We start from the raw sequence: 15589 nt of genomic DNA, 5'->3' as shown, positions 1-15589 counted from the left end.
TTGACACGAAGAGAGAGCCAGCTATATACAGGATATAATTCAGGTGAGCGGATGTGGGAGGCCATCTAGCAGGGTATAAGGTCTTTGGATGAGAACCAGACTTTAGTACTTTTCCTAAATTTGTGGAAGGATTTGACGTTTCTTAAGGTGGGAGTAGGGAGTTCCATACTTGTGCCGCCAGGACAGGAAAGCTACTTCCGCCAGCTCTTTTCAGCTTGAACCTGGGTACTCTCAGACATCTGGGGTTGCCGTACCTGGTGGGTCGTGAGGGGGTGTGCATAGTGAATTTTTTGACCAGGTATTGTGGGGCTGCATTGTTAAGACATTTATAGGTTAGGCATGCTTTTATAGACAAATTCTATCCTTAACGGATAAGCAGTTGTTGTTATGTCTGGTCGAGGAGATATGCTTTCTTCTGGAGATACCAAGTGCAATTCTAACAGCGTTATTCTGGAGAATCAGGAGTTTGTTGGTGATGTATTTACTGGTGCCTAGGTACAGTGGATTGCAGTAGTCGATTTATGATAAGATCAGGGCTCTGGCCAGTGTCAAGCTACTTTCTGTGAGAGGAATGGTTTGCAGGCATGGATCAGTTTACAGCTGTAGCCGATGCCGTGGCACTGACTTGTTTATGCAAGTTCAGGGAGGAGTCAAGATAAAAACCCAGGGTTTTTATCTCTTTCACTACCTTAATGTCGTTACCATCGATATTGAAGGAAAGATATTGGTTACTCAGTTTCTTCTAATTGGGGATGTGGCTAGGAGAAGAAGCTCAGTCTTCTCATCATTCAGGCATAGGCCATGTGTGGCCATCCAGGCCTGAATGATGAGGTAGACTTTGTTCAAAAGTGCTAGGTCAGTCTCATAATCGCCCGTCAGAGGTATAAGGATCTGAGTGTCATCTGCATAATTAGTGTAGGTGACACCAAGATAGTTTAGGTCATCAAGCAATGGTTTGGTAAATACGTTGTACGTGGTGGGTGACACACAAGAACCTTGCGGGACTCCACAGGTTAAGGGGATTGGGTCAGCTGTTGCTGAAGATGAGAAAACTCTCATCGATCTGTTGCTTACGAAGGATTGGATCCATGCCGTTGCTTCTGTTGAAAAGTGGGCCGCCAATGAGAGGTGTTTGCAGAGCACCTTATGGTCGGCCAGGTCAAAGGCGGCTGACAAGTCCAACAGGAGCAAGAGGGCGGATCTTCCTTTGTCTTTCAGGTCTTCAATCTGGGTCTTCAGGTCGATCGGGTTGTTTCAGTGCCATGTTGCGGCCTGAAGCCAGATTGTCACAGTCCAAGTAAGTTATTTGTCTCAAGGTAAGCTTGAATCTGGATATAGGCTGCTTTGTCGATGACCTTTAGCAGGAAGGGGACCGTTGAAATGGGTCTGAAATTGGTAGAGATACTCGGGTCTAGGGATGGTTTCTTTAGAAGAGGGAGTACCCAAGAGTTTTCCAGATTAGTGGGGACGGTACAGGTGCGGAAGGAGGAGTTGATAAGCTTGGTAATGAAGGGAGCATGATCACTGGCCGCTTCCTTGATGGTCAGTGCAGGGCAGGAGTCTCCTTGGCAATTGGAAGGTTTCAGTGAAGCATTATAGGTCTCACGTTTGGCTAGGGTAATTTCATTCTTGTAGATTGCTGTGGATTTAAGTACGATCTCTTGGTTGGAAGGGGTGGGATTCTTTTTCCAGGTAGTTTCAAGTTTCCTTTTTTTCCATTCGTAGGGATTTGAGTTTGGGGGAAAACCAGGTGTTCAGGTGAGCGTTAGGTTTACCTTTTCGTAGTTTGAGAGGTGCGATCTTGTCTAGTGCTGCAGTGAGGGTCTTGTTATAGAGTTCCACTAACTCTGCCGGATCAGAAGTGGCAGGTAATGGGTTGAGTAGAGGTTGGAGAAATGGCTTGAGATTGTGCACTGTGATGCTCCTTTTATTTCTGGTCGGGATGGGTGGAGCAATAAGGTTAAGTTTGTTTGGAAGTTTGCAGTCTTGGATAGTAAATGATATTAAGGAATGGTCTGACCATGTGCATGTTTCAATGCAAGATATGGTAGTTTCACAGTTGAGGTTGGCTATCCAATCTAGGATTCTTCTTTTTACATTAGTGGGGTGGGTTAGCCTTTGTGTGAGGCCAAACACAGACAATGAATTTGCCAGTGTTATGTCAGGTTGATTGTTTGGGTCATTAAAACCCAAGTTGAAGTCGCCTAGTAATAACATTTGTGAGGAAGGCTTGGTGTAGGTGTTGAGGAGGGTAATAATATCTTCCTCGAAGGAGCTGATAGGTCCAGGGGGCCTGTAGATCAAATGCATTGTTATGATCCGTGAGTTAGTGAGAGGAAGTTTGACTTGGTTGACGGTTGTGTGCTTATTCTGAGACCCAAGGAGGATTTGTCGATGAAGGCAGTTCCACCGCCTCTGGTGTATTTCTCAGGCAGCTGTAGTCATTCCTAAAACTCCTAATTAATAATCATTGATATATATTTTAATGAGCCAGTCCGTTATTGCTAAATGAGTTAGGCCGTCCTTTAGAGTCTGAGGGCCTCATTACACGGACGGCGGTAAGGGTTAACGGTCACCGTTAATGGCAACGGTGACCGTTAACCCTTACCGCCGTACTACGAGGTCCCTTAGCGGGTTGGTGCTCTAACGCCTGCTTTTTGCAGGCGTTAAAAACCAACCCGCTAAGGGACCTCGGAGCTAATTACGGCACCGCAAAATTGCGGTGCCGTAATTAGCGCCTTCCCCATTCCCATAGAGCCCTATGGGGCAGAAATGGGAATGGGGAAGGGCAATGGCGGAAGGGGGATTTACCGCCCCACCGACCTTGGGATGGGGCGGTAAATCCCCTTACCGCCAAGGCGGTGCCGGTAATTTACCGGCATGGTCCAGGGTGCTAATAGCACCCTGGATCACCGCCTTCTGTGTAATGAGGCCCTGAGTTTCTTGTGTGTTGCGTCTAGGTCTGGAAATTACAGTTGCAAAAGCCAAAAGCCAAAGGAGATTTTTTTTAGGCTCCCATTACATTGCAATCTGGTTCTTATAGTCTTCCAATCATAATAGTGAAAATATTGCTGAAATTATACTTTTTTTGCTTAACATATTTGTATTAGGATATATATGTCAGTTTTTTTTATGTGATGCATACTTTAAAAGTCATTGCTATCAAGATGGGTATAATTGTAGCTCTTGAAAGCCAAACATGAACACATATTTGTACCAATTGGAGCTGAGAGGTTTTGTGGTCAATTGCCAAACTCGCAGACTGGGGCCAAAATCAATATTCACCACTTAATCAAGGTGTGTGATCCTGCACATATTAATTTCTCTAACTGTGCCTTATCTATCAAAACCAGGAGTCCATAGAGTTGTCTCAGATCACAGTGTGCACTATTCCAAAAAGCCTCACTCATGGTTTAACAGACTACAGTGTTGGTCACATATTATCTAGTAATAGTGGTCATTGATGTATTGCACAACACAAACTTATTTCTCGTTTGGCTTACTTATAGAAAACCCGTCTAACGTGACTTCCCATGCTGGACTCATGTAACCAAGAAGGATGTCGCTCTATGTGCAGTCATTTCCTGTGGTCTCACTTTCAGCGATGTCAATACATATGCTAATAGGGGATGGCATCTGCCTTTTGCCGCACAGGGCCTCACAAATCCTACAACTAGCCGTGTTCTCGGGCCATTCCGTGAGGTATCCAAGAAACGTCAGGGATTTAATCTGGAAGGGTTTATTAGAAACATGCATGGATTAGCCCAACACTCCATACATGGAGGTTCAGCTAGGCACGGCGCTGGTAGCGTTAATAATATTGAGAAGCAGGGCACCCTTTCGCACTACCATGCAGTCCTCGTGCCACAGTCATGTACAGTAGCTCGGCTACTGACCATGTTCCAGGGAGGCTGCATGATTGAGGGCTCTACCAGCTGTATGGGAGAATTCGTTTTTTTTTTTAGAAAAAACAAAATGGATCCAATCCCTCTTGATTCAAAAAAGGCCACTAATTTTGATTTTTAAATTGCCCTCAAAATAACAAGGGAACCGGGCGAGTATAGTTGAGTAGGTGTGGAAAGTAGGGGGCACTCCCATTAAAAAAGCGCCAGGAATAGATTAAACAAAGTGCAATTTCGAAATTAAAACAATACAAATCTGAGTTTCTGTAAAAACACAGAAGGGAGGTGGCCAGGGGTGCCTACTTTGTGTTGCATATCTTGTGTCTGTATTTTCGGTTCTGTGGCATGCCTGTGTCCATCGGTGGCGGCTGGTGTAGCATCAGATATGCAGGTGACATTTGCCAGCATGGACCTATTGTACTGCCCACGCAAGGGCAACCTCCCTTGCTTGCTAGTTTAACACTATAAAATTGCCTACTTCGTAGTTTTGAGATGATAATTTAATTGGCCTGCTAAATCTATGTCATGTAAAGTATCTGATGTTGCCCCTTCTACTAAATGAGAAAGAGGGCGCTTTCTCCTAGGACACGGAACATAGCCTGGACCGAGAGCACAGGCTCTACGTTCCTTCGTTGCAGGCACACGTGGTGCTATAATGCGGATAGACTACACCACATGCTCTCTTACTGCACCCCACATTGACCGCTCAGCCTCTTTCCTCACCAAGTGGCAAAGCGCGCCTGACACATGGAGGCTGGAGATTGACTCCTCTCCCAATTCCTTTACCCCTTTTGTGTTCCCAGCGTTCACCTTTGCCCGGCCAACTCATTTCTACCAGGCAGCTTGGCACCCCCAGATGATCATCTTGGTAGACTGGGAGAGACATTTTAAGACCTGATCTAGGAAAGCCACCACACCTCCAGGGAGTGCCTGAGCACATCCCCAATCCATCACGCAGCCACGCGCTCACTAGTTCCAGTGCCACGCGATCAGTGTCCTAGAAACTGCCCTATCGCCATCACGCGTGGTTTTTATTGACTTTTGTCCTGATCAGTATTTGTTGGGTCCACTACTATTGTTTATTTCCACGCTTCCAAAATCACTCCCCCTCCCATTCAACCACCTTGTACCTTTCCATCTTGGTCTGTATTCGTTGCTGCCCTTCTCCCGCCTCACTTATCCTCTCGCCTGCCTCCTGTTTCCTTTCCGCTACCGGCCACCGTCTGGTTGACCCTAGGGCGCAGCACAATGCGCCACTATCCAGACGCGTCTTCGCGTAGTGTGGGAGCAGTATGAAAGCTTAACCGCATAGCACGTGAATGACTGCCCAGTGGACCAATGGTTGGAACAAATTAGCTTTGGAATCTTGACAGTTCAACCTGACTGACATCTCTGAGGTACTAAGATGGGGCTGAGGGAGCAGGGGTTGTGGGAAGGTGGGCTTAGGAAAATGTCCCAGGACTAGTAGTTTTACACTCCTAAGGGCTCCCTCCTCTTCGATATCAGGAGGATGCTTGTATGGCCCACTGAAACTCAGGATGGCCCTTCAAGGGGGTCAGTGCTCCCCCAGTAGACTGAGCATAGGCCCTAGCCAGTTTTGGGTGCTGATCTTCATAGGTTCTGGCTTCTGCTCTCTGACCGATGACTGCTTGAAGTGTTGATTTAGGAAATGTAGAGCAGGTGTGGTGATGAGTGAGGGAGGGTTTTCCCTTGTTCGTTCCTGAGCCATCATGTGGCGAGAAGTGTAGTCATTGGCTACTTAAAGGACTGTTCTAGCAATCTCACACAGCATAGTGTGACTCCCCTGTAAAGCTGGTGCGGGTGGGTGGCTAGTACAGTGCCTGCATTTTTTAGCCCATTTCTGATCTAGTTTGTGGAACTACACGAGCAGTAAGTAGCAGGTGCTCGGTGGAAATGTGAGGTGGGATGTTCCCTCCTAGAAGCTCTCTAGATGTTCCTCAGGACATCGCTTGCAGTTGTCCTGACATTGAGGAGGGTATCAATACGAGACTAACATTTGGCCCTCTCTGAAATGACTGCCACGCTGCTCTGTGGCAAGTGTTCCAAATATATGGTGTTCCAATAACATCATTTGAGTGCCTCACAGACGTTCTCCCTGTGTTGTGACATCTAATTTGGTTCGCTTATCGGGTTCGTGCTGGGAGTCCCTCAGTAGGGCATCCTGTTTATTTAACTAGAGTCTTGCTCTGTAAAGTGCTTCTGTGGTGTGTGCGTGTTTGCGAGTGCGCGTGCGCAGTATACATCTCAGGCTCTGCTTAACCTGCAGACCATTGCTGGAGATGATGGCGTCCTGATTATGCAGTGGCTAGGGGTTAAAGCATTGGGGAAGATAGTAAGAGTGTCCCAATCCTGCACTACCCTGGGTCACCGGCATGGTTATGCAGTGCTGAAGCAGCACCTTATTTGAATGTCTTCTGTTTTCCCTGTGGTCTGGTGTGTGGTTTATTTGGACCAGACTGGGTGAGTATGTTTAGCTCAGTTTTGCCATGCAATGGATCACCCCTGTGATAGAAATAGCCTAGGGTTCATGATTACATTTCACTTCAGTGGATTGCTTTTCTCTTGCAGATTCCTCATCATGATAGATATCCATCATCCAGCTCTGCTGCTCAGAAACCTTTTGACAACAGGTGTAGTGGCCCTCGACTCTGCCATCGATCGTCGATCAGTCATCTCAGTGCTCAATCGTTGACTCCGGAAATGACATCAGGTGTTGTATATATAACATGTCACAACGCCCCATGCTTCAGTTCCATTTTTTTCACGCGCTTGCATGCTGCATCGGGAACACGACTTCGAGTTTTCTGTACTTTTTTGGAACTAAATTCTTTGTTTTCCTCCGAAAACCTTGCCACAATGTCATCTCACCGGGTTTTAGGCTTTAAGCGATGCTGTGACTACGAGGCCTGTACTTTTCTGTACTTTTTTGGAACTAAATTCTTTGTTTTCCTCCGAAAACCTTGCCACAATGTCATCTCACCGGGTTTCAGGCTTTAAGCGATGCTGTGACCACGAGGCCAAAATGTCTGTAACCAACCCCCATGACGTCGCTTTGTGGTGCCTGGGTGTGAGTCACGACACAGAGGCCTGCACATCGTGCTCGAAGATGCAGCCGAAATCCCCACATGAGAGAGCCGGGAACCTGGCTTTGGGCGGACCGTCTGCAAAATCTCTGGCGCAGTCTCTCGTCCGGTCTTCTGGGGCCGAGACTGAGGAACCTACATCAAACAAGGGGGAAAGACATTGCAAAAAGTTAAGAAACGGTCCCATTCCAGAAGCCATTCATCGTCTTCGTCGCGAAAGAAGAAGCAGCGCCATCACCATCGACGCAAGTCCAGCTCGTCATCTGAACGAAGTAGGCCCTCAGCAGGGCCGAACACTCAGGAGAGTTGAAAAGTTTAAAACTTCTGTGTTGGAAATGTTTAAGCAACATGCTGCTGAAGGTGCAGTTCCCCCCGCCGACCAGCAATCTTTGGTAGAAAAAGCAGTGCTCGGTCCTTCTGACCCCAAGCTAGCCAATCCGTCAACTCCTTCGACGTCAAAAACGCCTTCGGGCTCCATGCCGACAAAGGCACGTAAAACACCAGAAGGATTTAAGACTGATGCCTGCGGCGTCCATCAGTCGCCCGAGCTTCCCTCGGCGCCGAAAGAACCATCAGCGTCGAAAGCCCCATTGGCTTCGAAAACCGTTGCATCAGCAGTAAAACCCTCGGCGCTGACTGTCGGTGATGGTTCCTTCATACGACCCCAATGACCAAGGGGATGTCGACCCTGTTTATACGGGAGCTGGCGGTGTCAATTATTTTGACGATCAGGCCGATTTGTTAGCACTATCTCAGGGTTTACAAGACGCTAGTGGCCTAGAAACATCCCCAAACCTTGATTTACAGCAAAGCCAGCCCTACACGCATACTAATACAAAATTCGGGCCTTTTGTTGACAGGGTTGTAGACACTCTTGGTTTAAAGTAGTCTGCCACACCCCTTCAGGGGTACTAGCTCACAGACATACTGGACGAGGGTCCCACAGTTTAGCATAATATGCCATTTAACCCGGGTTGCAGACCCCTTAGCCTCCTTATGGCAACACCCTTGCGCCATTTCCCCTGTAAATGCCAGTTTTACAGGGAAGTATAGGCCGGCAAGAGGGGATCCTTCTTTCCTCGCTACACACCTTCCTGCAGAAGGGCTGGTTGTGCAAGCTGTCACAAATTCCACCAGACCTGCGGCATCTACTTCCAATCTGCCCCAAGATGGGGAGGAAAAGAAGTCTGATGCATTGGCCAAGAAAGTTTTCACTTCTGGCAGCATGGCACTCAAGGCCACCAACATAGCCTGCGGATTCGCTAAGTATTCCTTCGGCTTGTGGAAAGCTGTAGAGCATGCTGCTGAATACATCCCTGAGGTTGCAATGCAGGACAGATTTTTACAGCTGTTGGAGGATGGGAAGGAGGTAGCCAAGCAGTCATTGCAAACAGGCCTGGACGTAGCGGACTCTGTTGGCCACTCTGTGGGGTCGGCAGTTGTGATGAGGAGACAGGCCTACCTGAAAACCTCTGGTTTCTCCCCAAATGTTCAGAACAGGCTTCTGGACATGCCTTTTAAAGGAGACATGATTTTAGGTCAAACAGCTGACGACTCCTTAGAAAAATGTAGAGTCTAATACTGCAGCTAAGTCATTGGGCCCAACTGCACAGCCGGCCAAGCCTGCCTTCAGCTTTGCCAGAGGCTATAGGTGTTATGTACCCTATGGCAAAAAGGCCCAGCTCCCACAACCCAGGCAGGGGCAGAGGAATTTCAAGTGCCTCGGAAGGGGCAGAGTGGCTTCTAAAGGCCAACAAGCAGCGGCGGGGGCACCCGGGCCCTCTAAGCCGCTTTGATTTCCCCTCCCACGATGCACTGGTTGGTGGACGGTTGATAGGGCATTGGCCCCAGTGGCAGGAGATAACCTCTGATGCCTGGGCCCTGCAGGGTTATTGTCTGCCCTTTTTTAAAAGACCACCGGACAGACCCCCACCGGGACAGGAGCTCCAGGAAGAACTGAGAGCCCTGTTGTCGAAGGGTGCCGTGGAAGCGGTACATCCCGAACAGAGAGGATCGGGCTGGTATTCCTGGTATTTCCTAGTGCCCAAATGGAACGTCTCTGTCCCATTCTGGACCTCAGGTCTCTAAACAATTTCCTGAGGAAAGACAAATTCAGGATGGTGACGTTGAGAGAAATTCTCCACGCTCTCGATCTTCAGAACTGGCTGATGTCAATAGACCTGCAGGACGCCTATTTCCATGTGCCAATACATCTCAAGCACAGGAGTTTCCTAAGCTTCCTCATAGGGGACAAACACTATCAGTTCAAAGTGCTTCCCTTTGGGATGACCTCTGCTCAAGCTCATGGCGGTAGTTGCGGCTCGCCTCAGGAGATCCGGGGTCCATGTATTTCCTTACCTGGATGACTGGCTGATCCGGGGAAGTCAGCAGGGCAAGTCTTGCCTCATCTGGAGGACACCTGCCTATTACTTCATAGGCTGGGCTTCTCCCTTAACTTGAAAAAATCCCATTTGACACCAGTTCAGCAGCTCCAGTTCATCAGAGCAGTCCTAGACGCCTGGGTAGGGAAGGCTTTTCCTCCCGAGGAGAGAGTCAGCAACATCGCCCAGATGGTGCAGTTGGTTCAGAACCATGCTACTCTTCCAGCGGCTTCCTTCCTCTGCCTCCTGGGTCTCATGGCCTCCTGTATTTTTCCAGTGCCAGAGGCCGGGCTGAGTATGAGATCCCTCCAGTGGCTCCTGAGCGACCAGTGGTCTCAGTATCTGGCAGCTCCCACGGATCGCCGTTCAGTGTCCAGCCAGGTAGTCCGCGAACTCGGCTGGTGGAACACACACAGCAATCTATTGGCGGGGGAACTCTTTTGGCCTCCTTGGCCCTAGGCCCGAATGGTCACAGATGCGTCCCTGAAGGATTGGGGTGCCACCTGTGAGGATTTGCAGGTGAGCGGCCTCTGGTCCCCATCAGAAGCCAGGTGACATATCAACAGGCTGGAGTTGTGGGCCATCAGGTTAGCCGTGAGGGACCTTGACCCGTCTCTCAGAGGGAAGCATGTCCTTGTCCTGACAGACAACACAGTGGCCATGCAGTACCTCACCAAGCAGAGTGGTGTGCACTCCCGCCCACTCTACACAGAGGCAATTCAGCTTTGGTTCTGGTTGCAAGACAACCAAATATCGGTCTCGGCAGTTCATCTGGCGGGGACAGAGAACACCTTAGCGGATGCTCGGAGCAGGCAGAGCTCGGTCTCAAACAAGTGGCAAGTGTGTCAGGAAGTCCTTGAGGAGCTCTTCGCTCTCTGGGGTACTCCGGAAGTGGATCTGTTCACCACAGAGTCCAACAGGAAGTGCAAACCATTTTGCTTGGGGGAATTCCCAGCGAACAGCGCACTGGGGGAGGCTTTTCTGGTTGATTGGATATTCTCTCTCCACTACACCTTCCCCCTGATTCCCGTCATCCCCTGGGTTATCAGGAGACTGAACAGATTTTGAGCAACCATGATCCTGATCGCCTCTGATTGGGCAAGGAGAACGTGGTACTCCGATCTCCTAGATCTGACCATCCGCCTCACCGGTTGCCTCGGCGTCCGGATCTCCTAACCCAGTCGGAGGGCCGAGTACTCCACCCGACCCCGGCTTCTCTCAATCTACATGCATGGCTCTTGAGAGGATGAGGTATGATGACTGGGACCTCTCATAAGAGGCACTTGAGGTATTGCTGGCTGCACACAGACCTTCTACTAGATCTCTGTATGCGTGCATGTGGAGAAGATTTGAGATGTACCCTACCAACACTGTGATGGTGTTCCTTCTGTCACTGGCCTCTTCATGCCTTCAGGTTGCCACAGTCAAAGGGTATTTGGCGGCCCTGTCTGTGTTCAAGAGGTCCTCAGATCAAGGTTCCTTTTTAACTATTCCAGTCATGGCCCAGTTCCTGAAGGGCCTGCTCAACAAGTTTCCACCAACCCCATTTGTTGTCCTAGATTGGGATCTTCATTTGCTTTTGACCTATTTGATGGCGGCTCCGTTTGAGTCCATGAATTCATGTTCTTTGCGGCTGTTATCCCTTAAGACACCCTTTTTGGTCGCAGTCACATCTGCCAGGAGGGTTAGCAAACTGCAAGCCTTATGCTGCAAACCTGCCTTTCTGAAGTTCTTTTGTGAGAAAGTCTCTCTTAAAGTCAGTCCTTCCTAAGGTGGTTTTAGAGTTTCATCTGTCCCAGACCATTGATTTACCTGTCATTTACCCTCCTCGCCATCCCTCAAAAGAGGAAGAGCGGTTCCACTGCCTTGACCTCAAGAGAGCTTTAAGCTTCTATGTTACTCTCACATCTGAGTTTAGGAAATCGGACCAGTTTGTCGTTGCCCATTTCATGTCTAGAAAAGGTCTTGCCATCACTAAACAAACCATGTCCCGTTGGATAATTTTGTGCATATCCGAGTGTTAACAATCGGCAGGTAAGCAGCTTCAAGTGGGCATCCGGGCCAACTCGACCAGAGGGGTCTCAGCCTCTACAGCCCTCCAGAGGGGGGTCCCTGTTAGGGATATATGCCCGGCGGCACTTGGTCATCCTTACATACCTTCACCAAGCACTATGCCTTGGATGTTGCACGGGAACTGATACAAGATTTGGTAGGGCGGTTCTACAGAATCTACTGGTTTAAATCTTTCTGCCCTCGTCCGTTATCCTAACTGCTTGGGAAGTCTATCATGATGAGGAATCTGCAGGAAAAAAGCAATCCACTGAAGGAGAAATTACTCACCGTAATGATCTTTCTATGTATTATTTCCTGCAGATTCCTCATCGACCCTACCATCCAGCCCCGCTCAGAAAGTTCTGTGGGTTGTCGCTTCTGTCCAAACGAGAAGGCATCTGGTGATGGCTGTGGGATGACCGCTCTGCTGTCTCATTCTTTGTTGTGGGGGTTCACCCTTTGAGCTGTTCCTTGTTAAAGTTTTAACAGCTGGTTTGCCTCCTTCTGTGGTTTTTCCCTCTGCAGCGTTCAAATATGCGGAGGGGTGGGGGAACTGAAGCATGGGGCATAGTGACGTGCTATTTATACGATGCCTGACATCACTTCCGGAGCCAACGATCAAGAGCCAGACAAGACAGATCGACGATTGGCAGCCGGGTCAAGGTCCACTACTCCCCCTGTCCAAAAGTTTCCCAACAGCAGAGCTGGATGATGGATATCTATCATGTTGAGGAATCTGAGCTAGAAGAATCCATAGAAAGATCACTACGGTGAATAATTTCTCCTTTTTGTCGCTGCAAGATTTTTGTCTAATGAAATTACCCATGACATTTGACTTGTCAGAACATATATGCGAGATCTACTGTATATGCTGCCTGACTCCTTTTCATGGTGTGTATATCTTTCGTTAACAAAAAACACTTGTAAAATAAGGTGAGTGCACTCTGAGAGTGGCACGTTACCCATTGGTCTGTTGAATATATGGGTAGCCTGCATCACTGCCCTCTGCTCTTAGCCACATACACCATCAATTGGTCTTCTCTGGGATTGCAGTGACAGCAATTGGCCATTTGTGATTGGGAGCCTGCCCCCATCAGTGCACATCAAGTCAAGCATGCTATCACACTTCAGTGCTGTCCTAGAACTTTCTCCTGAGTAAGTAGTGATGTCTCTGTCTCTCTCCCGCAGGATGTTCGTGGCGCAGCACATCAGCAACAGCAACCTGCTCCTCCTGGTGGCGGAGTCCACCTGCGACTGCAGCCTCTTCCCGCCTGTGCCACTGGAAGCCAAGGAAGTCAAATATATCCTTTTAAAGTCTCTGGTTTCCGCAGGTGTTCAGGGGAGCAACGTAATCACCCCATCTCTCCCAGTGAATCTGATCAGCTGAAACTGCAAATACCCGTTTCTCACCCCTACCCCAACTAAAATGCAAAATATATATCTGGCGTCCTGCCACCCTGACCTTCCCATACCTCCAATGTGAATTTACCTGGCCCTCCATAGCACCTAACAGGGAAAGATATTCCTGGTGTCCTCCCACCCTCCCATGCCTCCATTTTCAATTTGCCTGACCCTCCCTAGCACACAACAGGGAACAATATACCACGCGTCCTGCTACCCTCCCATACCTCCATCTCACCTCCTCTTCCTCCCCACGCCAAAAGGGGACAATGATACCTGGAATCCTGCACCTTCTTCCCCCGCCAACATTATTTTGTGTTACCCCCTCACCCCTAATGAAGAAAGAGCATCTCGCATCTTTCTATCCACCCCACCTCACCTCACCCACCTTCACCCCTCCCAGCAGAGCTCTTAGTGACTGGTGGACCATGAGTCTGACAAATTGACAAAGCCGCAGCTCATGCTCTGTCACGTGCAGACTATTCTTTGAGAGCAGGGGAGCCGCTAATTTGTCAGAATCGTGAGTACCGCACTGTGAGGGAGTTAATGGATAAATGTGGATGGCGCACTGGGAATTCTCTGCTACCCTCAGGTTTTAGATGACCCAGAGGAGGCAGAGAAAAGGCCTTATCCCTCTGCAGTAATGACACGAAATGGATTATAGAATCCATAATCATCTGCCGTGAGGTCACTGGAGGAGGTTACGCATTTGGAACAATTGATAATGGCTTCCTTTGGAAGATATACATACCCTCCCAGCTCATCCTATGTATCTTCCCGCCGCCACCCTATCCACAGATTCCCCTGCCTTGCATATCTAATCTCCCTACTCATTGCCCTTCACCGCTCCCACATCAATACATTTCTTTCCTGAGGAACATATCCAGGCGGCGGCCATGTTGTTGGGCTATCTGAGGAAGGTGAACGGTTCTATCTGGCAGCCTTTCTTCTCAAGCCTCCGTCGTTCTGGGACCACTTCTTCACAGCACTGTGGTTTCATGCTGTTGTTATGGTGCAACAGCTGAAGATGGCCAAAGCTGTTGAATGGGCCCGACTGGCCTTCTCCGAAGCAGTACACATCTCTCAGGAATCCACATGGGGTGTTGTTAGAGTCCACGGAGCCCCCCATTTCCAGGTGCCCATTCTCACTCTACCAGCCCTCGATACGTCTGTCTGTTCCCTTAACTCCAGAGCACATAATGCTTCTGTGAAATGTGACCGGATGCGGTCCCAGAAGCTGAGGCGTAGACCCGAGTCTTGCCATGCATTTCATCCAGAGGTAAGTTCAAGAGAGGTCTGTCCATAGCTGTACGTACGTCTCAGTATACACATGAACTATTGGTTTAGAGCACTGTTGTGTTTCATCTTTCACCCAATGGTTCATAAAAGGGAACTTGGCAGTATTTTACAGGTGTGTTGGCTGTTCTGCTTCTAATCTGTACATTTGTAAATCCTGGCAGTTGAACAGACTGCTGTAATTGAGGGTGACATTAGGGTGTATTACTCTTTTTGTCTTGTTGGGAATGCTTGCCTCAGTGAGTAATTACCAATCAAGAAAATCCCTTTGCAAAATGGCGGCCTTGAGCTGCAGGTATGCAGTGCCCCTCTTCGAGATTCACATTCTGAAAAAAACTGTTCCCTGCCTCGAGTAGCCACTAGAATGCCAATGTGACCAGGCAAGAGGTGTTATCAGGATTTGATTATGGCAACAGTCTTCCCCTAGGCTTCAGTAATAATCTGACCCATCAATTAGCACTAATCCAAAATAAAGCTGCAAGATTAATTCTAGGTCTGAAACCATATGGGTCATATGAACCCAGCTTTGAGTGCCCTAAACTGGCTCTCTCTCAATAAACCTATCCTCCAAAAAACCCTCAGAAGATGGGCCAATCCACCCCCCAAACCACTTTTATCACCAAATATCCCCCAAGGAGACTCCTTAGATTAGCAAGACATTCCATGATGGCATTAGCCAGGTTCAAGAGACTGGAAGATCCTTAGCAGCACAGAGCAAGGAACAATGAAACCCCCTGCCACCCGACCGGAAGACTGGGCCATGTTACAGGAAGTTCAACAAGAAACTAAAATCATGCCCCCCCCCAACCAGCACCATAACAGACCTCCAACCCTGTGCTAGTGGACCCGACTCCCTTTTGATTGGCGTTCTACACACTACTTCCTGTCTCGGCCCCAGCAGCACTAGCAATTAGGCCGACCTGCATGGACACCTGCAGAGTCTTGCTAACATGGAGCCTGCCTCCAAGCACCAATGACGTTCTGATATGTTTCCCATAGTGGGCTGTATTTTGTCAACTTGTCTGGCCAAACCCCACGGACGGTGCCTTGAACATACCACACAACTCTTTAAGCCCCTGCTCCAAAGCCTGCTTATTGCTGATGTGTACACCATACATACTGCTCTGCCTTAGCCTAATATCATGTCTAATCAATGTCCTGAACCACTAATTGCAAGTTGCACTACCTGCTCTGCCTTCCTAGATACCATGCATAAGGTTAGCTCGCAACCCTAAATAGGCTTATCTTTGACCCTTTGAAGCAGCTCGCAACGTTGTGTGATACACAACAATACATTAAAACGCACGATGATAGCTGTCCACTTACCAAGCATTATTCAGTCACAGAAAGCATTGGATCCCTCTGATCACAATCCTGCATTCCTTTGTTTATTCAATAATGTACTGACACATTTTGTGAATGAGAACAGAGTGCAGTCATGCATCAACAAAAC

At 48.6% G+C, this 15589-nt stretch overlaps 1 protein-coding gene across 6 annotated transcripts in view; it reads left to right on the top strand.

Moving 5' to 3' along the window:
• CACNA2D4 (calcium voltage-gated channel auxiliary subunit alpha2delta 4) overlaps positions 1 to 15589 on the top strand; it is a 1390363-nt gene that overhangs the window by 1354405 nt on the left and 20369 nt on the right. For all 6 annotated transcript variants that reach the window (XM_069628636.1, XM_069628639.1, XM_069628635.1 and 3 more), the window contains 2 exons: positions 12628 to 12743; positions 14040 to 14119. In XM_069628636.1, the coding sequence (XP_069484737.1) occupies positions 12628 to 12743; positions 14040 to 14119 (196 nt within the window). The remainder of the gene's footprint in view (positions 1 to 12627; positions 12744 to 14039; positions 14120 to 15589) is intronic.

Source organism: Ambystoma mexicanum, chromosome 12 (genome assembly GCF_040938575.1).
Source record: "Ambystoma mexicanum isolate Mex_15411 chromosome 12, UKY_AmexF1_1, whole genome shotgun sequence".
Lineage (NCBI taxonomy): Eukaryota > Metazoa > Chordata > Amphibia > Caudata > Ambystomatidae > Ambystoma > Ambystoma mexicanum.
The sequence above is the reverse complement of the archived record's forward strand: the minus strand, read 5'-3'. Positions and strand labels throughout refer to the sequence as shown.